At 42.7% G+C, this 24634-nt stretch overlaps 1 protein-coding gene across 7 annotated transcripts in view; it reads right to left on the reverse strand.

The window, feature by feature from the left end:
* NEXN (nexilin F-actin binding protein) overlaps positions 1-24259 on the reverse strand; it is a 39194-nt gene extending 14935 nt beyond the window's left edge. For 2 of the 7 annotated variants that reach the window (XM_066623422.1, XM_066623417.1), the window contains exons 1-6: positions 23077-23217; positions 6097-6181; positions 5736-5927; positions 5463-5541; positions 4183-4331; positions 144-188 (exon numbers count right to left, since the gene is read on the reverse strand). In XM_066623422.1, the coding sequence (XP_066479519.1) occupies positions 144-188; positions 4183-4331; positions 5463-5541; positions 5736-5927; positions 6097-6123 (492 nt within the window). In that variant the 5' untranslated portion in view covers positions 6124-6181; positions 23077-23217. Of the gene's footprint in view, positions 1-143; positions 189-4182; positions 4332-5462; positions 5542-5735; positions 5928-6096; positions 6182-15523; positions 15628-23076; positions 23221-24139 lie in introns of those variants that run through there. The other 5 variants (XM_066623423.1, XM_066623421.1, XM_066623419.1 and 2 more) reach the window with 4 other exon arrangements.
* Between the last annotated feature and the right edge of the window lie 375 nt (positions 24260-24634).

Here is a 24634-nt window from a genome sequence, read left to right on the forward strand (position 1 = left end):
GATGGGCTATAAAAGTGTGGCTCTGTGCATTTCTCAAAATGTTACATAACACTCAAGAGTGTTTTTTTAAACTCAATCAGTACTATAGTAACAACAGTGAATCAAAAATAGGTGAATGTTGCATTGTAAATAAGACTGATTACCTCCGAAGCCGATTCAGTTCCCGAATTGTTTAATTGTTCATCAATCTATTAAATAAGAATTTTACATAATAATGTTACTTTGGCTCTTTGCCTTCTCTTTTCAAACATAACATGAAAATATTGTGCAAATTGATGAGGGATTATAAATCAAACTGCAGCATTAAAATGTGCAAATGTAGTGTCCTACACTTTCACTGTCCACTGTAACAAATGCTGCACTGCTACAGCCCTCTTGGCCCTGGTCAGACATTACTCTTCAGAAAAACAGCTCAACCCTGTAAAAGGCTCAGACTTTAACAGGCCTGCCTCCACGCTGTACCAAATATGGTAGGCCTGCACAACCTATGACCCACCAACACCAAGGTTTTGATAATCTCCCTGTTTCTGCAGTCCCAGGAGGCATTCATTCATTCAAAATATTTCCAACCCACCTTTCCTCTGCTGAAAGCAGATGCCCAAGGCAGCTTACAATTTATAGATTAAAAAAAAATACAATATGCAGTACAAAATAGAAAATACAACAAAAGAAAAAGGAAATACAAGGGGGGGACACCAAGTGGAAGAGGGCAAAAATAAGTCAGGGAACTGTAACAGACACAGGAAGCGGACAACCCAAAAGCAAAATGAAACAAAAATGTTTTAAGCCCTCACCAAAATGCCTTGGGGGGGGGGGGAATGGATCTTAATTCCCCCTGTAGGGAATTCCATAACTGTGGCACCATTACTGAGAAGGCTTGCCCTCATGCTACCATCCCCCTTACTTGGAAGAAAGGTGGCACTTGCAGGAAAGCCCCCTCAGATGACCTAAGAGGGCAGGCCAGAGTATATGGGATAAATATATATCAAATCCCTGGCGAGAAAGTAGTTGCTGAACTGGGAGTCACAGGTTGTGCAGAAAGTCAAGAGCAAAAGGGGCTGTTTGTACCTTGTTTATCAGAATGTGTGATCTAACAGACCCTGTAATATGAAAAACAAAAGGGCAAAAACTTTTCTACCTGGATCACATTAGGGAGATCTCATATTCAAAGAGCCACAGTTATTTCTTCATGGATAGTAGTATCGGGCAAGGGCTTTAATCTGACTTCAGGTGCACTCTGGTTTGACATGTGTTTTGTCTGTAGTCAGTTATGGATGTGCAGATACAAAATATATGCACATTCTCTCAAGCAAGAGCCACACATGTAAAATCTGGCACACATTCTTTTAAAAATAATCAGTTGATCATAAAGGATCATTCTTTTGCTTCCAGTCCTCAAAGAGCTACTCATGAATTTCATAGATGCGTGCCCTTCAAACCTGAGGGTGACAGTGTGTGCATACATTGTACTCAGACTCTCCCAAGTATGAAATCTAGTCTACATAGCTGTTCTGTATGGCCATTCTCTGCTACAAGTAAATACTCTTCAATTTAATTGACTACAGGCACTGAGCACAGCCTGCAGGCTGACTATTCCATTAGCCAATAATTAGTTACTTTCATTTGCTTTATGACAATGATGCTAAAAAAACAATGAAATACCAGGCCAGCATTCTATGGCAGCTTACTTAACAGTCTAAAACAATGGGAGTTTGTTACACTGTAAAAAAAAAAATCTCAAGAGGACATTTACCAAAGCAGCTTTCCCATTAAAAACTAGGTCTAATTCAAGTATCACATCATCTATGTGGAAGTTATCAAAAAGTCCTTCTGAAAAACATCAGGACAGCATTCCTTCCCAGTCATGTGCAGGATCTGCACTCCAAGTACAACCGCAATCAGGAATATGCAGCAAAAGCCTGTTGACACTGAATGCAATTGGCAGGGAGCACTCCAAAGGTTTTCCGACGGATGTAATGTTTAAACTAGTGCAGTGTTTCCCAATCTGTAGATTGTGACCCATCAGTGGGTTGCAACCTGATTGTTGGTGGGTTGTGCAATTGACACTGATAAGGAAAATGTATTGAGCCCTATGGAAAGTGAAACTGGGCCAAATGTGCATGGTAGGCTAGCATGCCAAGGCCAGGCGAAGGGGAATGCAAGTCTACCAGAATGGTCCTGATCCAGTGTACATGGAGCTCAACAAATGCTCCAGAAGGTGGTCCCCACCCCATAATAAAAAGGATAAAAACAATAAGCTTTAATGCACAAAACATACAGGAAACCCAAGCAGCTTTCTAGACCTGGCCACTGGCCAATATGGCAACGTAACTTGAGTAAGAATGGCTATAAAGGTTGCCGGAACTTCAAATGCTATTTAATATCTAGTTCAGCCATTTTCAACCACTGTGCCATGGCACACTGGTGTGCCATGGATGGTCTGCAGATGTGTGGTAGAAGTTTCGGGGAGGATCATTTGTTAGTAGGGCCACTGGGAGATGTTAGCCCCTGCTGTCAGTGCGATGTGCCTTGTTAATTATCAAAAGACTTGATAGTGTGCCTTGAAAATTTTAGTGCCTTGTCAGTGTGCCGTCAGATGAAAAAGGTTGAAAATCTCTGATCTAACTCTGATCTCAGTTATTTGATTTTTTTCTGTAAACCGCTTTGTGAACTTTTGTTGAAAAGTGGTATATAAATACTGTTAATAATATTAAATAATCTAGTAATTAGCCATGACTCACTGTATAAAGATACATATAACAGTCATCAGTTATGTGACAAGTACCCCAAAATTAATGTCAAGTCAGGTGCATATTAAAAACACTAACAGCCCAATCCTATTAGTACTGAGTGGATATGCATAGGCTTGGGCTGTAATGTACTCTGTGAACATAACCTACCTTTGAACATTTCATTCCATTCAAAGAAAATATATTTTGTTACCAGATCTCAGTCAGAATCAAAATCTTTGAGGTGAAAGATTTTCTGCTGCAATATTTTGAAACCTCCTTTTCAGTAAATCATTTAGATCCTGTACAGACACTCCAAATCTGATTTACCTTATACCACACTAAAGCCATTCAGTGACTGTGCTTCCATAGAAAAGCGTTTTCCGTTTTTGATTTTGTAAAGTAGAAAAAAACCATTCAACTGCTGGTGCCGTGCATTATCTTTTTCCTGCACATCTCAATGGCCATATTCAAATAATAGGAGCCATCCTTGTTACATCCATGTTCTTTATGCATTATGATTACTTGGTATGATAACTATTCTGTCTGTATCTTGTGTCATACTGTAACATATCAGTTACTTTGGCTCAAATCCTAACCCACTTTCCAGCACTAGCATAACTGTGCCAATGGGACGTGTGCTACATCCTACAGTTGGGGGACACTCATGGAGGTCTCCTCAAAGTAAGGGAATGTTTGTTGCCTTACCTAGGAGCTGTATTGCCCTTATGTGGGTGCTGGAAAGTGGGTTAGGAGTGCACCCTTCAACTACCAGTGTTATACTGATATAGGATATATCCGCATTATTAATAATAATGAAACATTTATACACACAAAGGCCTGCCCTTTTTTTGAGAAAATGAAAGCCCAGGAGCCAATCTTCAAAATTCACATACATCCTAATATTCACTGTAGAGGACAGTCTCAATCAACTCACCACAAAGATGACACTCCCCACCAATAAAGAAGAGTATATTGCCCTCACAAACTGCAACAGAAATGATCCTCAGTATCATTTTAAGCTACCAGAGAAAGGGACTTTGTCTATCCACAGAGTGCTGGTACAAACCATAGTCCAGTTAGAGGCTGTTAGTCTCTAATTTTCAAATGAAATGTTTGAAATTTACAAATATAAATTTTTGGAATGTAACAAAATCTATCAGCAAATTAAAACATGAGAAAATGACCCTTTCATTGCTGGATACTTCAGCTCTATGAATTGGTAGGCAAAGAGAAAGTGTTTCAATTGCACAATGTAAATTAATGATGTGCGGGGACATAAAACCCTAATTTAAGTTATAGCAAATGTGACACTGACTAGTGAGGCAACAGGTTTTCAACAGATTTTCCAAATACAACACGATGCTTCAGATTTGCTGTGTTTGCCTTGGAAATCAAAAGTGATTACTACTTGTAATTTTCATAATTTCCAAAGGATTTTTTGTCAGCATACCTCTTGTGCTCTCTTTGCCAGTTCTCTCTGAATTTTTCTTTTCTCAATCATGTCTTGTTCAATTCTTCGCTGTCTTTCCTCTTCCATTCTTTTTCTTTCTTCTTCTTGTCTCTGTTTTTCCATTTCTGCAAATTTTCCTTTGACAGTTCCTATGAAAAGCAAAAAATGAATGGTTCAATTTAATCTTTTCCCTAGGAACACCTGTATTGTACCCTCTTTTGAGGTCAGAGAATTAATAATCTATTTTTATTCTGATTTTGCCAATCATTACTAAAGATTGCCAACATGTTTAAAAATAATAAAACTCATTAATACCATTAAAACAAAACTCAACAGACTGTATAACAACAAAGTTCAAAAAGTCATCAGCCAGCATTAAAACCTTTTCTGAACTATCAAGATTTAACCAATCACTAAAGTGCCACCAAGAGGGAAGTAGCCAGGCTCACAGTAGAAGTATATTTCAGTGGAAGTATATTCCAGAACATGGGCACCACCATAAAGAAGGCATGATCCCATGCCCTGTAGGTCTCACCTATGTAAAGCAGGAAAAAAGCAACACCACCTGTCCTGTGCTGTTCAAAGACAGGAGATGCCCCTGAAGATATACAAACCACAAGGATCCATGCAAACATTAATCCATGCAAACATTCAATAGATTGTATATAGACTGGTGATAGGGGCTGCTGCCATGATCTCAGCCCCCCCCCCCCCATTCACAAACTCTGTGTATGTCATTTGGCTATAGAGCTTACACTCTGTTTGTTATTGGCTCTCTGAATGGAACTCATAAATATGTAGACAGCTAGGGCAGTTGGGCTGCAATAGAACCGGTATGTCCCCTGTGCATCCAGGTGCATGAAGCATTCTGCACTAGCTTCAGCTTCTGAACTACCTTCAGTACCAGAATGTTTTCTGGTAGTCACTGTGTAAGATTTCTATCACAGAAAATCAAATGTCTGAGGTAATGTGGGCTTAACTCAAGCCTGCCCAGCCAGAAGACAAACTGAAGCAGTTGCCTCAGAAAGTGGATTTGGAGAGGCACCCTCCACTGTCTACTTGCATATTTCCTCCATTGCTTCTCCTCTGCCTCCCTGGATTAAAAAAGAAAGAGGGGAATGCAGTGGAACAGGAAGAGAGGAGAGTGTTTGGCTAGAGTGAATCCAGGAGCAGGAGAAGGAACAACCACAGTGGCTGGTGTGCTTCCAATTACGGTCCCCATCTGATATCTGATGGCCCAGAGGTCTGGACCATGCCTGTTATAACCCTTGAGTTCTTACCTGTCAGTTTTGGAACATATGCTTTCTCTACTTTAGAAGCCTTTTCTTCTTCATTATCGGAAGCAAGTAATTCTTTCGTCTGAATAACAAAACAGAAGTATTAATGTTGACAATCACAATAGAACATAAAAATAGTGATTCTGTACAAGAGAAAATAACTATATGCCAATAACAAAGTATACTTTGATAAAGTGTAAAATCCATGTACACTAACTTTAAAAGCTTAAAAAGGAAATAAAAGAAATAAAAACAAGGATTTGCAAAAGAAATGACCTCCTGCTTTCGCCTGTTCCATTCTCTCTCTCTAACATATTGTTCTTTTCTTCTTTGCTTCTCATCTCTAGATCGCCTTTCATTTCTTTCTTCCCTTGCTTTCTGCATGGCTTCAAATTTATCTTTTACATCACCCTTTCGAAGTTTGGGCACATAGGACTTTTGGACAGGTTTAGACGAAGAAAGCAGAATCTTTGTGAAGAGGTAGAGAAGGCAAAGGGAAAGATGGTAGAAGCAGATAAAGAGAAGATCATTAGATAGATAGAATATGAGATTTATAGAGGCAGACAGTAGCTTTACAATATTTTTACAGTAAGGAGAAAGTTGGAATCAGTACTCCTCCTTTAAATCTCATACATACCTCTGCCTTCTGTGCAACGTCGTTCATGGCTATTTTCTGAGAGCCAGCACCAGGTGTGTGCAAAATGTATGTTTTCAGGTTTTACCTTTACAAAAAAAGAATGATTGTCACTCAAGTAGTATATTTTAGTCAACCATTTAGTAGCATGTACTTGAGTTTGCATGTATCACAGATGGGGGCAGGAACATGGTCTTCTTTGAAAGCATCACTTACTAGACAACCATAAGCCATGTTACCAGTAAGTGTAAGGCAGAAGTTGGACAATCCTTTTGATATACATTCTTATTTCTATTATGAATGTCCAACAATTCACAGTATCTGTAATATCCAACACTACTGCAGAATGTAGTAGTACCTGACTCCTGAATTCAAGCATGGGAAGATATGTTTTTCCAAGTTTGATAATAAAGCTAAGAAATGCAATGTTTCCAAATGTGAATAGTAAACCATTTATTTATAAAATATAGCTATGATTACAAGTAATACGTAGGAGTGCGTTTTTTGGTGATATTTTTTTCCAAAATTTCTTAAAATAGCAAATTTTGGTGTTATGTGTTTAACAACAAGGGCACATTTTAATAAATTATAAATAGAAATTATAATTGCTTTAAAACTGCTTCTTTCTGCTGCTTTTAGCCATGCATGACTGATATTGCTGTTACATATGTTCTCTATAGTTGATCATATTACTTGTTTCTTTTTTCAGTGATTTCAATAGGACTTTTTATTGTACGTTAGATGAATAGAGGAATAGAGGAAGGTGGAAATTGTTTTATTTTTTCGCGGATTTCAGTGTTTTCCAAAGTTAGAAGTGCTGAAAGCAGTGTTGTGTTTTTATTCAAAATTTACATTACAGGTCCAACCTTGTTACACACAGATTTTTTATACACGAATTTGACTCAACACGAATGGCCACTGCAAATGAAAAGGAATGTGCTGATCCCTGGAGAAGGGGAAAAATGCATCCCTTTAAAATCAGTTTAAATAACTGAACAGTCCTTTAACAAGAGCCTCCTTAATGAGAAAGAGAGAGATAGAGGGCAACTGGCTGACAATCTGTCAGTCCTCCTCTATCCAGGCGACCCCTCCCTTCCCCCTGAGCAAGGCTGTTTTTAAATCACCGGAGCAAGGAAATTTGTTTTTTAAACGGATTTGCTTTAGTGCGTTTTTTTGCCATCCACATGAATTCAGGGAATGGAACCCATGCGAATAATGAGACTCAACCTGTATAAGTATTATAATCACTTTAAAAGTACACTAGGTAGGTGATATAGATGATATAGTGTCAGCACATGCAGCCACAGTATTTCTAACTGAAAAAGTAATATATTTTAATTCCTGGGAAATATCTTAAACACCAAAATGCAGTGTTTTATGTGTTTTTAACAAAAAAGGCTGTTTTTAAATCACTGGAGCAAAGAAACTTTGTTTTTTAAATTGATTTGCTATAGTGCGTTTTTTGTCATCCACGTGAGTTCTTGGAATGGAACCCTCGCGAATAATGACTCAACCTGTATATATAAGTTCAGTAAAAGAAAATGTTAACTGTCTGTGCTTCTTCTCTGACCATTATTATTAGTTGGCAACCTTCAGTCTCAAAAGACTATGGTATCGCGCTCTGAAAGGTGGTTCTGGAACAGCGTCTAGTGTGGCTGAAAAGGCCGATTCGGAAGTGACAATCCCTTCCACACTGGGAGCAAGTGCAGTCTGTCCCTGGCCTGTCTCCCTGGCTATGGGCCTTCCTTCTTTGTCTCTTAGCCTCAGACTGTTGGCAAAGTGTCTCTTCAAACTGGGAAAGGCCATGTTGCACAGCCTGCCTCCAAGCGGGCCGCTCAGAGGCCAGGGTTTCCCACTTGTTGAGGTCCACTCCTAAGGCCTTCAGATCCCTCTTGCAGATGTCCTTGTATCGCAGCTGTGGTCTACCTGTAGGGCGCTTTCCTTGCACGAGTTCTCCATAGAGGAGATCCTTTGGGATCCGGCCATCATCCATTCTCACGACATGACCGAGCCAACGCAGGCGTCTCTGTTTCAGTAGTGCATACATGCTAGGGATTCCAGCACGTTCCAGGACTGTGTTGTTTGGAACTTTGTCCTGCCAGGTGATGCCGAGAATTGTGCCTGCCAGGTGATGCCATTATTATTATTCATTTCATATCATGACTATTACTGAAAATAATTTTGTCATGGGGAGTGCCAAAAATGTATGGGCCCAGATGTGCTAGAGGGAGTTTCTAAATTTTTACTTTTAGTGATTTCTAAGCCTTCTTAATGTAATTTGTCAAAATATTGATATTTTATGTTGAACTGTAAATGTATTATTAGTAATTTAGTATCTTAACTCTGTTTTTGATAAACGGGATTAGGGCTGTTTATGTCTGCTTTTATGATTTCTTTATCTATGCCTAATAAAGGTTTATTCATTCATTCATGTATGAGCCCCTGGTGCCAAATGTCCTTCATACACCACTGGCCACAGCTCACAGTTTGGGAACCACCGGGCTAGACAAATGGCGTGAACCTTCCACATTCTGACAATGGAAATTACTCTTCTGGCTTTGAAGAGTAAAGCCTTGACTTGTGTGACTTGTGTGCTTTCATATGTATTATATACAGAAATAACGGAAAAAGAACACTGGCTTATCTCTAATTGCCATCCTTCTGTGGCACGTGTCATGCAAGTTCTACCATGCATTTCTGTACCTGTTGAATGATCTTGATCTCTTTCTATGAATAATGACTCCAACCACCCTAATGGAAAAGTCAGAGGCTAGTTTTGATGTTAAGAACTGTTAACTCAACAGCCTGCAAATGAGCCTCACCAATGAGTGAGTCTTTTTGGTTTTTTGTTTTGGTCTTTTTACTACTGAGAGGCACTAGAACCATATAGAGGTGAAGCAGCACAGTTCCTCTGTTCACCTGGCAGCAGCAGCAGCAGCCCCTTCTCAGTCCAAGTCAAAGCATGCTTTAAACAAGTTAAGAGTTAGCTTCTGCTTCCTTCCACTGATTTCCAAACAACCTTGGGGGGCTTAAGCAAACACATCCCCTGTAATGTGAATAAACTCTGATTATATTGTCTGTGTTCTGCTATGCCTTTCTCAAAGCCTCTCTTCAAAGGACAGATTATTCTTTTGCACAAAAATAAGGGAACCAGAAGGGACAGGCAGTTAGGCAGGCACTCCCTTAATTGGGCTATTCTGGATGCTATCAGTACTATACTGTCAGCCCAGCCCTATGTACCAAACTAGTTTTTCATGGGGAAACTGCCAACCCTGGAGGCAGTTTTCATATACAATTCGCTGTCAACAACAATGCTGATATAAAATTGGAGTGGTAATTTCACCGCCAACTGAATACTATTGTATATTTTGAGGCAACCCATAAACAAGTCAAGAAGAAGTATTAATGAGATGAAGCAATATTATAATGAGTACCATAGTACCTACCTGTAAACTGAAAAGTGCCAAGAGTTAAAGCTTCAGAATTGCCACATATGAACCATTGACATTTTAGAACACTATTTATGTACATTAAATTCCTGCCACTATACCAGGCTGGTGTAGTGGTTTGCGAGTTAGACCTGGAAGATTTAGGTTCAAATCCCTGCTCAACCATGAGGCTTCCTGGATGACCTCGGGCCAGTCACTTTCTCAGCTTCACCTACCTCACAGGGTACCTCACAGGGGACAAAAGAAAAAGGAGGAACTATGTACACCACCCCTGAGTTCCTTGGAGGAAGGACGGTATAAAAATGTGAAAAATAAACCTTGGTTCCTTATCTGGATTGCTTTTAAATGGGGAGAATTCTGAAAATGTATCTGCTGTTTTCATATTTAACAATAGACTTTTTTTTAAAAAGGAAAAAAGTCTCATTTGAATGAGTATACGTTTTGAGATAACTCATGACTGTTTTCTTAGGTTGCTTCATGCGCTAAATTGTGTAGGAAAATTCTTTACCACCTAAAGAAAAGTTAATAGAAAACCTGGCCATACTTGTAGTGTGCTGGCAGTCAACAGCATGATGATAGCTGTTATTTTTCCAGCAGCTGGGAATGATCAGGGGAATGACTGCATTTACTCAAACTTTTCTCTCTGCAGCCATGAATCCATGATCATGTGGTGTAATCTGAGTGCACCATCCTTCAGTGTCAGAGAGAGAAAATGTATTGGCCATTAATAATCCAGTTTGTTTATTAGTTATCTACACAATACATGGGAGATGAGTAGAAGCATTACACTGGATTTTCTGGCTGCCAAAAAGATTTATGGCTTTGCAAAGAGCAGATGAAAAGTCACTGCAGCACAGAACGGTAATATAATGATTCTTTACTTTCTTTCTGCCAGCTGTTTCACAAAAGCTGTTCAGCAACTAAACGACCTGTTCTAATACTGGCTCCTCCAGCCTAAGGTTCATGAATGTAGATTTTATACTATGAAAGAACAACAGGCATCACTTTCTCATCTACACATGTATGCTAATATAATACCTGCACATAAAAACTACATCTAGGCTACAGTGATACAACTAGTGCTGTAGTGTGAAAGGTGTTGGATGCATGCATACATATTGGCGGTACTAATGTCATTGACTATAGTGGATTAGGTTTTGCTAGTTGTTTCAGTTCCAAAACAACAGTGGGTTTTCAATCATTTGTAAAATTAACCAAAACATGAAATATCTTTATTCTTCATGCATGCACTTGCTTATGCAGAGTATATAACTAAGGGCACAATCCAAACCTGCCCTGGAACAGGCAGGCCAGTGGGCCTGCGCTGCATCCAAGGCAGGATTGGGGATGAAAGTCACAGCAGCCCCAATGGGGCTACTTGGATCTGCGCCACCTCAAGACATAGCGCAAATCCAAGCAGCCTGCGAGTGCCCCAGGTTGCCTGCGGCTAAGATCTGGCATAACCTCTGGATCCTGGCCCTGCCTCCCACTCCCCACCCAGCCCCAAGAACACCTCCTCCCCGTGTCCCTTCCAGACCCCTGCGTTTGCCAAGCTTGGCCAATGCAACCTACCTGCCTCCCGGGGCCCACGTCAGCGTGGGGAGGCTGGCGCATGTTCATGCGCCAGCCTAATCCCACTTAGTTCATCACAAAAGTGCTTTATGGCACTTTAGTGACAGCATTGGGCCAGCGCAAGGGACCCAATAAAATCAGGCCCTAAAATTTGGATCAGGCCCTAAATAAAATTAAGAGGTGACACAAAGCTGCTTATCTAGTACATATTTTTTTAACAAATTTTGATGTTAGGACTCTAATAGTTGCCAAAGGTTTGCTTTTGGATGACAAAATGATAAAGAATAGCCTACCTTCCTAGAGTTTTTATAATTTAAAACCCTCTTTGAGGGTCAGCTCCAATTTACAGATCTCAGAGAAATTGGGGGTGGGAAGACGTGGGATACTCAACTATGTATACAAGGGTAGCATCAGGAGTTAGCCAGGCCAAGCTTTGATGGCCCATGCCTATCAAAGGGCTCACCAGTCCAGACTGAACTCTCCATACTGGTGGTAGTGGTAGACACCAGTATTCAGAAGATGCATGTATACAACTGTCAGTAAAGTATTTCTTATGAAACCTTAACTAATCCTCCACTCCTGTGTACATTTATTGATCGCAACTAGACCAGGTGGTGGGATATCTTACCATAGGAAGGGGGCCCTCAGCCAGTGGCATAGCTAAGAGGGTACAGAGGGTAGCAGTTGCACTGGGCATCAAGCTTTAGGGGTGCAACAAGCTGAACTTGACACTAGTGACCAAAATTGTGAAAATCTTGGTATGTATGAATAACTGTATATGGTTATATGGCTCCCATTGAGAATGGGTGGCTTAAACTGAGGTGGCTGGCTATACATAGCTGTATCAGGTCTTGTCTGATCTCAGAAGCTAAGCAGGGTCAGGCCTGGTTAGTACTTGGATGGGAGACTGCCTGGGAATACCAGGTGCTATAGGCTTATACCATAGTCTTTCAAGACTGAAGGTTGCCAACCAAACTGAGGTGGTGTCCACTCCAGATTATCCCCATAGAAGACTATGAGACTGTCTCCAGTATATCACCAGGGGGTTAAGACCTGCCTCTTTCAATAACTTTTACTGAATTTGCTTAATTTGTTGTCTCTCCATATGATTCTGTTTTAGTTGCTGCTGTTATCCTATTGTACTTTGGTATTGTTTGTGTTTTTAATGGATTCTGTAAACTCTCTCTCAAAGTAAGGAAAGGTAGGGTAGAAAGGTATAATAGTATATTGTATCAGTGACATAGCTAAGGGGGTGCAGGGGGTAGCAGTCGCACCGGGCAACAAGCTTTAGGAGGGCAACAAGCTAAGCTTGACACTAGTGGCCAAAATTGTGAAAAATCTTGGTATGTACGAATAATTCCATCACGTTATATATCATTGGAAAGGTAATTTAATGCAGAATGCAACAAAACAAACCACATTAGCATATCTGTATTCTATCAAAAATTATGGCCAATTAACCAGAAAATGAAAACACAACTCCCTTAAGGAACAAAAAGTGGATTTCTTTAACTCAAAACTGCCTTATGAGACTCATTGTTCTGAGAGCCAATGAGATGTTATTATGACTACAGCATGGAACTAATAAGGTGTTAAAATGAGTCAGCTCTCATTTCCATGTATCATAATACAGTTACCCATGCTAATTGGGTAAAGATGCAATTCTTCAAGTGGTGCCCCTCTTATATTTAGCAGGGAGAGAATAACTGTCCCTGTTCACCCCAGCACAGTGTCTCAAACCAATCAGGGCTACACTTTTTATTTATTTACTTAATTAAATTTGATTTTGTCTTGGAAAGGCTACAAATCTTCTTTGACCCCAGGTAGCAGACAGATGCCTTTGCTATGCCACTGGATGGGGAGAGGCAGCAGAGCAAGTGGGTGGTGAGCTGCTGTGGGGAGGAGGCGGGTTTCCCCCAATTTGCACTTTTTAAAAAGCCCAGGCGTGGTGTCACGTCCAGTTGTGACATCACTTCCGAGGCATCATTCTGAGCTTCGCACCGGGCTACATGATCATTAGCTATGCCACAGCCCTCAGCACTCTAATCCCATAGGTTTATGTATTGGATCATCAACACAAGATGGAAGAAATCATATAGTCAACCAATTAAGGTGAAGCCCGCTTAGGCAATGCACCTTGCAGACACAGGAATTGATAACAGAAAGAATCATCGTGCAAAAGAAAATGCAGAAGCATTCTTGCATCAACGCAAGTAAGAACAAGCACTTTTGGCAAGTGGTACTATCTGAACACCTGGCAGTTTGTACAAATGTGACAAGACCTGCACAGCAAGCTTGTAAAAAAGCAGGAATATTTCCATAATTAGGAACCCTACCCTTTCTTCAAGTTTCTCTACCCCTCCTTAAAAGTTAACCTTGGCTGCAATGTTATGCACACTTTTCTGGGAGTCAGCCCCACTGAATTCAGTGAGACTTACTTTTCATACATAGGATTGTACTGTTCTTAACCTGGATTAAAGTTTGGCCAGTTAGTGCTTTTTGCTTTTTAATTCAATTTTTTAATGCTGGACAAGCCATTCTACTATCGAGCCTTCAAGTTGCAGTATGTGGATGCTACAGGCAGTCTTCTACCTGCCTAATATGTTGCTTTCTTGTTAAACAAACAGCTTTGAAAATAATTTTTGTTGTTCAGTGTCATAAAGTGACATATCTTTTATATTCAGCAAGATACATTAAGGAAAGAAAATGCAATTTCATTGACAATGCCACCTTTACTTCCTATTTAAATTAGATGTTTTGCCAAAATCCAGACATTTACTATTATACCATTTTGATCTGGCTGGAAGATCAAATGATTTGGAAGTTTAAGAAATTATGGTATTACTTTTATGCAATGCATGTCAGTTTCAATTTTAATGTTAAATAAAAAAGTAAGAATTGTATACAGTAAAGTATTTCTGCATTACATTTTCTTATATGTTTATGAAAAGATATGAAAAGATAAACCAGTAATTCACAACCAATAAATAATTAATTTGCTAAAGCACAGTTACTTCTGGTAGAGAAGTGGCAAAGAAATGTTATAACAATTAAATAAAAATAAATTGATTGTACTCATTAAAACGTTGTGATGGAGGTACTTGAAATGGGATGCAGCGCAACATCTGACTCCACTGAAAATATGCTCAAATGAAACACAGTAGTTCACTACAGCAAAAAGTGTCACAAATGATTGAAAATATCCATCATTTGATATTATCAAGCATGTAGAACAAAGTGTAGCAATAAATATTTCAAAATGATTGATTTTCATTTTAAAATAGCAAAGAGTTACAGTTTCATTCCTCAGAACAATGTCTCACTCCTCTTTGTTGAGGTTCATGAATCCCAATCTTTGTCCAGACCAGGATTTTTCACTGCTTGTTGGTTTTTTCTGCAGGTATAACTTTTTCAAGTTCCACCTTTTGTATGTAAATTCTGCAAAGATAACACTGCCATGAAGATGGTAGGCGTGACACAATCAGGGGGCTTCAGCCACAATTGAGGCTTTGCTTTTCACATGCCTTTCCGTAATGCTGGGTCAATTAGGGCACTGCCTAATTTGCTCACCATGGCATGTGCCACCAGTGGTACTACCACAAATGGTTGAAAAGAACTGTTCAAGACCTTGGGGTCAGAGAACATTAGGGTATCTTAACCATAGTTGAATTGTGCTCCAGAGCAGCACTTCCAAAATGTACCTCAAGTACTGGACAATCCCTGCCTCATCCCCATCACCAGGAGGAACACTGTAGCTTTTCATTATATGCTTCTCAGATACTTAGAACACTTCTGAAGGATAGCATGACTATGGAAATTAGCCCAAATCCTCTCTTCGGTTTGAGAGAGCAAGAATGAGAACCGTGATTCATTAGGTGAATAAGGCCATAAAGTACACTACATATTTTTCCCTGTTCCAGGAAGACTGATCTGTACTCAGAAATTCCACTTGCTTAAATGGATAAAATAACAGCCCAAAACTAAAAGGACCTTATGCTGCCGGAACTAGATTCTAGCAGCATAAGGTCTTTTACAGCTGTCTTGAAATCCAACACAACATACAGTGTGGTCTGGCCACTGCTGAAGTGGCGAGTGGCCACGTCCATGTGCCAGTGGTCCATCCATGTCCCCTGACACTGGTAAGTCAATGCATAGGGGCAGAGAGAAGTAAGGTGTGCAGAATGAGGTAGAAAGGGGAGGAACCGGAAGGAGACCAGGCAGGGACGAGGATGGATCAAGGCTGGAAAGGGGGGTTTTGGTGATGGCAGCACCATTGATATCCTATCCCCTTACCTGGCCCCAATTCACGTTCATGGGTTCATGCAGACCCATGAGCTGGCACAGAACCAAGCAAAACCAACAGGACAGTGACAGCTTACACCAGGGCAAGGGAACAAATTTTCCCTTACCTTGAGGAGGGCTTCACGGCTCAAAAAAACCCCTGCAGGATGCAGTGCAGGCAGTTAGGTAGGATTGGACGTCCATCAATTTGGTGTTTGCTGTGGAATCTCTACTAAAATGAGAAGAAGGTACAGTGTTGGGGGTACCATAACCACCACCTAAGGGGGAAGCCCTTAGGAAAGACAATCCTGAATAAGGGGTCTTGAGAAACTATGGCTGTGGTCCACATCCGGACCACCAACACATTCTTACCAGCCCAATGGCTTTATAACTATGTGCAGGGCCCACTCACCTCCCCACTTTCCTCTTTTCCTCTCCACCCCTGTCCACCACCATGCACCTTCTTCCTCCAGCTGGATGAAGTGACTGCTAGGCTGGGTTGCTGTCACTGTGAGTGAAAGACATCACCAGCACTGCAAATACTGTACAGGTCCAACCTTGTTATACACAAATTTGACTCAACACGAATGGACACTGCAAATGAGAAGGAAGGTGCTGATCCCTGGAGAAGGAGAAATATGCATCCCTTTAAAGTCACAGTTTAAAAAAAAAAAAAAAACCCGCTTTTCTTACTGTTGTAGAGAAACAGTCATGCAAGTGATCATGACATTTTTAGCTGAGTCAGGCAAAAGCAGGGGTTTTAATTTCTGACTCCCTCTCTATAAAAGTAAGAAAAGGTGTTTTAAACCACAATTGTAAAAGGATGCACTTTTTAATTTTTTTAAACTGCTTTTATTTAACACATATGATATTAGCAGGGAGTTCCAGAATCAAATCACTGTGGATGTCGAGGCACAACCTTATTCCATTAGGAGCAGTGGGTCTTATGCCGCAATCCTAACCAACTTTCCAGCACTGACATAAGGGCAATGCAATTCCGAGGTAAGGGAACAAACATTGCTTTACCTTGAGGAGGCTTCCATGACTGCCCCCCCAGCTGCAGGATGCAGCACATACCCCACTGGCACAGCTATGTCAGTGCTGGAAAGTTGGTTAGGATTGCACACTTAGAAAAATCTATTTTTCCACTTTTTTATCCACTAGGGGTTCCAGAACGGAACCCCAGTGGATAACAAGGCATGACCCGTATTTTTTTTCCCCTGTTGTGTACCTTCTTAGAGTAATGCTCTGGCTCTCCGCAAGAGCAAAACTGCGGGCCCAATCCTATCCACGTTTCCAGCACTGATGCAACCATGCCAATGGAATGTGTGCTACACCTTGCAGTGGGGAGGCAGTCATGGAAACTTCCTTAAAGTAAGGGAAGCTGCAGTGCGGCTGCATCAGTGCTTGAAAGTTGGATAGGACTGGGCCCTTAGTGGTGTGGCCCTGGCATTTGAAAGTGTGCAAACCCTAGCCTAGGCAATGGCCTAGACCAGGGGTGTCCAAACCATTTGGCAGGAGGACCACATCATCTCTCTGACACTGTGTTGGGGGCTGGGAAAAAAAGAATTAATTTACATTTAAAATTTGAATAAATTTACATGAATGAATATATTAGAGATGGAGCTTATGGGAACGAATGAAGGTCTAGTGATAGCTCAAGGTTTATAAAAGACCTTGCGCAAAGCAAGGCCTGCCTTTGCTCCTGCTGCTTCACAGACATGAAACAGCATGCAATGGAGAGAGACCTGAGCCCACAGCTTGTGCAAGAGGTCAAACAGTCGGCCTTCATGCTGAGAGAAGTTGCGTCAGGCCAGTGCGGGCTCCACAAGTCTCCCAAGGGCCAGGGGGTCATTGGAAACTGGGAGATCCCTGCGGCCTGGATTGGAGGGCTCCAAATGGCCCCCGGGCTGGGGTTTGGGCACCCCTGGCCTAGACGAAGCTGTTTGACCACAGGCAAATGGATTCTCAGATTGACTCTTGCTGCATTTCAGCTAAGGTCGTTTGAAAGATATTTCAAGGGCAACAGGTGAGCACTCTTGCTGACACAATCACTCGTGCTGTAGGAGAGCTCCTGGTGCTCTGCTCGTCACCGGGGACCTCAACTACACTCCTGTCTATTTAAAAAATGGTTATGCAGTCTTACAGTAGGCTTTACAAAGCTTACATAGAGTTATACTCTTCCTTACTGAGAAGCACACACACAAAAGGGTTTAGGTCATGGTGGTGGTCCAATCACTACATTTCTAGTTGTTTAAAATAAAAAAGGAATCCTATTCCTTAAGAGACAGTTCTGGAAAAAGCTGGCAATTTGCCTCTCATATAAACACTTACAGGATGGAAATAGGAGGGGGGAAGCACATTATTCCAAGTCTACTTCTTTAATTTTGTTAACTAGATGCCTTTTTCCACATCCATATGTGGAAACCATCACACTCCTACCCTCCCCATTTTTCCACTACCATCTGCAAATAGTGACGTTGCACTATTTTATGATTAAGAGGAGTCTATACAAAAGACAAAATGTTAATCAACTACCACCAGCAAACCACAAAGTAGAATGATGAAACTACACTAAAGAAATGGCATAAGGAAATAAGAATGACATTGATACAAATATAACATTTTCATTTCCAGATGTTTTGCCTAATAAATGAAAAAATAAAGGTGCCAAATTAAGCAGTTTAATTTCTGTCATGATTCACAGACAGTAATTTTGCTTACACCTACCACTACCAAGTACAGAGGGTGATTTCTCAGAATGCCAGAAGTTGGGAACAATATATCCGAGATGCCACAGAACAAGGTACTTTTCAAATTAATTCCACTTATGCTTCACGTTATAAGTTGCTTAGGAACACTATTGTGACTCAAGTAAATAAAATGATCCTAGGCCAAAACTAAAATAGTTGCAGGCTTGTAGAACAGGATTACCATAGCCCAGTACAATTTTTGATTATTTTCTTTTGACTATATCACAAACTAATTTTTTAATTAATAATCCACTCAATTTCAAAAAGCAAATTGCATGTTGTTGCACGAGACAGGTAGTAATTTCTGTTTAGCAGAAACAAGACTAACTTTGAACTCACAATACAATTTTCACAGCTCTTTGGATCCTAGCCCTAGGGCCAAACCACTTGTTACATTGAGAGAGATATGACTGATCTCCCAGCTATTTTTTTCTACTAAATGCAGCCACTGAGGAAGAAGGCTTCTAATCTGATTGTTAAAGCAGCCTGAGTACTAGGAAAGTTTAACCCTTTCCCCAATTTATTTCAGTAATCCTTACAACCCTGCAACCTATAACGCAGATGCGGCTGAGACATAGTGGCTTGACTCAAGTGACTTGCCTAATTAGTACAATGTAAAAGTGAGATTTGTATTGGGATGTCCCAGTTCACAGAACAGTTTCTTAGCTACTTTGTGTCACCAGTGTTCAAAATGGCATATACAGTACATTGAAGGCTCTGCAAAAAAATGGGCCAAGTTGGACTGGAAGTATTCACATATATATCCTGAACAGTTTTGAATAAGTTAACTGTCCACCAGAAAAGTATCACAGCTAAAACTTTCTGCTAAGTAAAGCATACTTGCTAAACAGGCAGCCCAACCCTAAGCTGCACTAGCACAGCCAGTGACCTAGTGGTCTGTGCTGTATCCAAAGCAGTTTAGAAGCTGGCTGGAGGTCCTCTCGGGTTAAGAACATAAGAACATAAGAACAGCCCCACTGGATCAGGCCATAGGCCCATCTAGCCCAGCTTCCTGTATCTCACAGCGGCCCACCAAATGCCCCAGGGAGCACACCAAATAACAAGAGACCTCATCTTGGTGCCCTCCCTTGCATCTGGCATTCTGACATAACCCATTTCTAAAATCAGGAGGTTGCGCATACACATCATGGCTTGTATGGATTTTTCCTCCAGAAACTTGTCCAATCCCCTTTTAAAGGCATCTAGGCTAGACGCCAGCACCACATCCTGTGGCAAGGAGTTCCACAGACCGACCACACGCTGAGTAAAGAAGTATTTTCTTTTGTCTGTCCTAACCCGCCCAACACTCAATTTTAGTGGATGTCCCCTGGTTCTGGTATTATGTGAGAGTGTAAAGAGCATCTCCCTATCCACTCTGTCCATCCCCTGCATAATTTTGTATGTCTCAATCATGTCCCCCCTCAGGCATCTCTTTTCTAGGCTGAAGAGGTCCAAACGCCTTAGCCTTTCCTTATAAGGAAGGTGCCCCAGCCCCGTAATCATCTTAGTCGCTCTCTTTTGCACCTTTTCCATTTCCACTATGTCTTTTTTGAGATGCGGCGACCAGAACTGGATACAATACTCCAGATGTTGCCTTACCATAGATTTGTACAACAGCATTATAATACTAGCCATTTTGTTCTCAATACCCTTCCTAATGATCCCAAGCATAGAATTGGCCTTCTTCACTGCCGCCGCACATTGGGTCGACACTTTCATCGACCTGCCCACCATCACCCCAAGATCTCTCTCCTGATCTGTTACAGACAGCTCAGAACCCATCAGCCTATATCTAAAGTTTTGATTTTTTGCCCCAGTGTGCATGACTTTACACTTACTGACATTGAAGCGCATCTGCCATTTTGCTGCCCATTCTGCCAGTCTGGAGAGATCCTTCTGGAGCTCCTCACAATCACTTCTGGTCTTCACCACTTGGAAAAATTTGGTGTCCTCTGCAAACTTAGCCACCTCACTGCTCAACCCTGTCTCCAGGTCATTTATGAAGAGGTTGAAAAGCACCGGTCCCAGGACAGATCCTTGGGGCACACCACTTTTCACCTCTCTCCATTGTGAAAATTGCCCATTGACACCCACTCTCTGCTTCCTGGCCTCCAACCAGTTCTCAATCCATGAGAGGACCTGTCCTCTAATTCCCTGACTGTGGAGTTTTTTCAGTAGCCTTTGGTGAGGGACCGTGTCAAACGCCTTCTGAAAGTCCAGATATATAATGTCCACGGGTTCTCCCGCATCCACATGCCTGTTGACCTTTTCAAAGAATTCTATAAGGTTCGTGAGGCAAGACTTACCCTTACAGAAGCCATGCTGACTCTCCCTCAGCAAGGCCTGTTCATCTATGTGTTTTGAGATCCTATCTTTGATGAGGCATTCCACCATCTTACCTGGTATGGATGTTAGGCTGACCGGCCTATAGTTTCCCGGGTCCCCCCTCTTTCCCTTTTTAAAGATAGGCGTGACATTTGCTATCCTCCAATCTTCTGGCACCGTGGCCATTTTGAGGGACAAGTTGCATACCTTAGTCAAGAGATCTGCAACTTCATTCTTCAATTCCTTAATAACTCTTGGATGGATGCCATCAGGGCCCCGTGACTTATTGATCTTTAATTTATCAATGAGGCCTGAAACATCTTCTCTTTTAACCTCTATCTGACTTAACTCCTCGGTTAAGGGTTAACCAGGGATATATTTCCCTTTACCATGAGCAAAGCCCCAGCCACGCCATGGGGCTTCTCAGATCTGCGCCATAATGCTGGGCGGGATGGGTGGGGGTTAAGATATGGTGTGCGCCACCGCTGGCAATCCCGCCACCTCCTGGGCCTGATCCTCCTCGCGTTCCCTTGCCCCCAAAATCCCCGCCTTCAGGACAAATTCCCACCACCCTCCCCACATTGCCTGGTGCAAACTTACCTGCGCCAGCTGGTGCTGGGATGGGATCCAGCACTGCCAGGCTGCCACAGGCCTTTGCGCCGGCCTAGTCAGCTCCTGAGTAGATGCAAACATGGTCTGTGACACTCTGAGCCAGCATGGGGATGGCTGCACTGACTCAACACCGGTTTATCAAAACATTCCACACAAAATCAATTATCCATGTTCATGTTTTAAACACAAGCATGCATAACTCACTGTATAGCTCTTACAGTGTCAACTACTGAGCAGAAGCAAGTAACTAAAAACTTGAACCTTGAGGAATATACTTGAAATCAATTATTGTCTTCATCAATGTCAGCCAACAAAGACGTGTGCATTTGGCAAGATGTGACAGAAGTCACAGCTACTTCCACAAGATAAGCAAATGACAAGAGCATGCAAGGTTTGCTGAGATGGTTTTAGAGGCTGCCCACCCACTCATCGGGTGACACTGCCACCACCACCACTACCTTGGCTCTAATTTTAGCTCAGAATCTTATTCCTAGTTGTCATCTCCTTAGCCAGTGATCAGTCCCACACCTTTGAGCAAAAGGTTCCCTTCACAGTGACCTCTGGAAACGAGAAAGAAATCTGCATAATCCAAGCTGTTCTCTCCAGGACTTAGTTAAAACTCCTCCTCGCTCCATGCCCTTGTTTGTACTGGGGAAGTTCGTTTCATTTTCATGAACATTTTACATGTGTGTGTTTTGTGTATTTGCAGTGCATATAAAAAACGGGGGCTACATGGGAGGGCTTCCTTTTGCTTATACGGCGCTATAGATCTGGACTGGTTGCAAGATGTTGCATGTGGGAGGCTGTTCTGGAATCCTTTCAAATGAGGGACATCTGGATGTATACCCTGTTCAAGATGTCACGCAAGGAACAGCTTCTTTAGTGTGGTTAGTGCCTTGAACAGACTCTCAGCCCTGTCGTATTTCCTAGCCAAACCCCCGCTCCCCGCAAGCAACAGGCTGTAATCCTAAACATCCTGAAAACAGCCACAATCTCTAGAACTTTCTTCCAAAGGTCTTAGGGCCCAATCCTGTCCAATTTTCCAGTGCTGGTGCATTTGTGCCAGTGGGGTGTGTGCTGCATCTTGTGGCAGAGGGGCAGTCACTGGGGCCTTCTCAAGGTATGGACACATGTGTTCCCTTACCATGGGGCTACACCAGAGATGGAAAGTTGGATAAGATTGGGCCCTTAGCCTGTTGCTTTTCTTCCTATGAACACCACAGAGAAGCTTTGGTGAAGCTCGCCATTAGGTGACTGGGGGGGGGGGTGTCCAGTGTCTGCCTGCCTGCCTGTCTGTCAAGACACTGAGCAGACGGCGCTGACATGCCAGCCAGGAAAAATATGGCAACAATTTTTCTCACCAGTGCCAAAAAAAGTGCATGGGGGAAGGGGAAGGATGAAGATGAGGGGCAAGCCAGGTGTCTCTCTTGGGTCACAAAGACAACTCACAGCCCAATCCTGTGCATGTCTACTCAGAAGTAGGTTCTATTAGAGTCAATAGGACTTACTCCCAGGAAAGTGTGGATAGGATTGGGCTGTCAGGCTGCAATCCTAGCCACACTTTCCTGGGAGTAGGTCTCATTGAACACAGTGGGACTTACTTCTGAGTAGACACGCATAGGATTGGGCTGTCAGGCTGCAATCCTATACAACCTTTCCTGGGAGTAAGTCTCATTGAACACAGTGGGACTTACTTTTGAGTAGACACGCATAGGATTGGGCTGTAACTCCGCATAAGAGACAGTGGGGAGGAATTCACACACACACGCACACACAAGCAGGCAGGGAACCGTCCAACAAGGACAAGCCCGGGGGCAAGCCAGGCAGAAGGCAAGAGCCAGGGCTGAGCCAACCAAGGGAGGTCCTTCCCCCCCCCACAAGGGGCACAGCCCCAGTGTGCGCCCTCGCCTCCCCGCGCGTCAAGCGCCCGCCACAAAAGGCGCCCTCCCTCCCTCTCTCCCCCCGGACTGCTCGCGGGCAGCGCGGAGTACCTGCGAGACCCTGTGCGCTCCGCTGCTCGCCTCCAGTTAATCCCAGCGGCGGGGCGGGCGTGAGAAAAGCTGGGGAGCGTCGCTGGCGCGCTGCTGCTACTGCTGCCGCTGCCGCTTCGCTGCCACTCCAGCGCCGGGCTCTGCAAGTTTCCATAAAAGTCCCGGTGCGCTCGCGCATTCCAGGCGAGCCCCAGCCTGGCTGCAGCTGTCCCCACCGACGCGCACTGGCCCCCTCCCCCCCACTCAGCGCCCTCGCAGCGCCGCAAGGGGCCCCCTCTCGGCGTTATTTTGGGCTGGAAGCGCCGCCAAGGCTATAAATACCCACGCTAGAATTCCTCCACCATGCCACACTCACAGCCCAAGCCTCGGCAGGTCTACTCAGAAGCAAGTTCCCTTGAGTTCCATGGGGCTTACTCCCAGGATAGGATTGCAGCTGGGACTGGAGAGGTGGAGGAGAGAGACAGAGAATCAGGAGGATGTGGTTGGGGCCAAGGCACCACCGAGGTGTTTCCCTGGCAATGCCAGAATGTGCCTGTCCCAGGAAGGGTGCCCCTAAGCATGTGCAGAGTGCATTTCTTTCCCCACTTGTCTTCCCGCCTGAGGGATCCAGGGTACCGGCTCTCAAGGGAGAGATGCTGATCTGGAACAGAAACCAGCCCCAGCACCACTTTTCCTAGGAGGAATCAAGCATTGGAGGAGACATGGGGCTTGGTTTGCATGGAGTGGGCCACTGTGAGATACAGGTTGCTGGACTAGATGGGCCTATGGCCTGATCCAGCAGGGCTCTTCTTAGGAAGCCCATCATCAGATCACGATGGGCCACAAGCAACCCACTTTAACTTCCATCTGAACACCAAATGTGTAATGTGAAAGCAAATTAAACCAGAGCCCCTCTACATTTTACACACACAATTGACCAGACTAGATCAACAGCAGCAACTATCGTTGGTTATACTTTGAAGTGCAAAGATACTGTTTTCAATCACAGCCTTGCTCAAACCACAACTTCAGTTAGTTCTACCAGACATTGTTATCGTTATGACTCTATTAGAAAAATACTTACAATTAAGCTTTACAATTCTGGTTTTCCCTTTTCGTTCTACAAATGTGGGCCAGCTGATGAAAGCGCTTTAGGACAGACGCCTGGCACTCTTCACTTTTGTATACTGGAAGAAGCGTTTTGAGGCTGAGGTCTTGGTGACTTTTTTTATAGCTTGAAACTCACTGAGCACAAGCAACTAATAATAGTAACTTACTGATAATTAAGGTAGCCGGAAGTCTAGTCAGGATCATGTCAATGAAACCACGAGTGTGTTCTAGGTTCTTGGCTAATGTTTAAAATGGTGAAATTACTCAACTCTGACACCAAGATTTCCACATTTGCAATGACTCTTCTGTTGAAATTAATAAATGAATATTTGAATCCCCAGGCCTGCTCCCAGACTATTATAGCAGCACCCAGGGTCGGGTTGACCTTAGGATCTGCAGGGCCCAATTGGCAACATTTTTTGCAGAGCCTCAGGTTTACAGCCAAGGTCTGTAGAATCTTAAGAGATAT

The sequence above is a fragment of the Tiliqua scincoides genome, chromosome 4 (genome assembly GCF_035046505.1).
Source record: "Tiliqua scincoides isolate rTilSci1 chromosome 4, rTilSci1.hap2, whole genome shotgun sequence".
NCBI classification, from domain to species: domain Eukaryota; kingdom Metazoa; phylum Chordata; class Lepidosauria; order Squamata; family Scincidae; genus Tiliqua; species Tiliqua scincoides.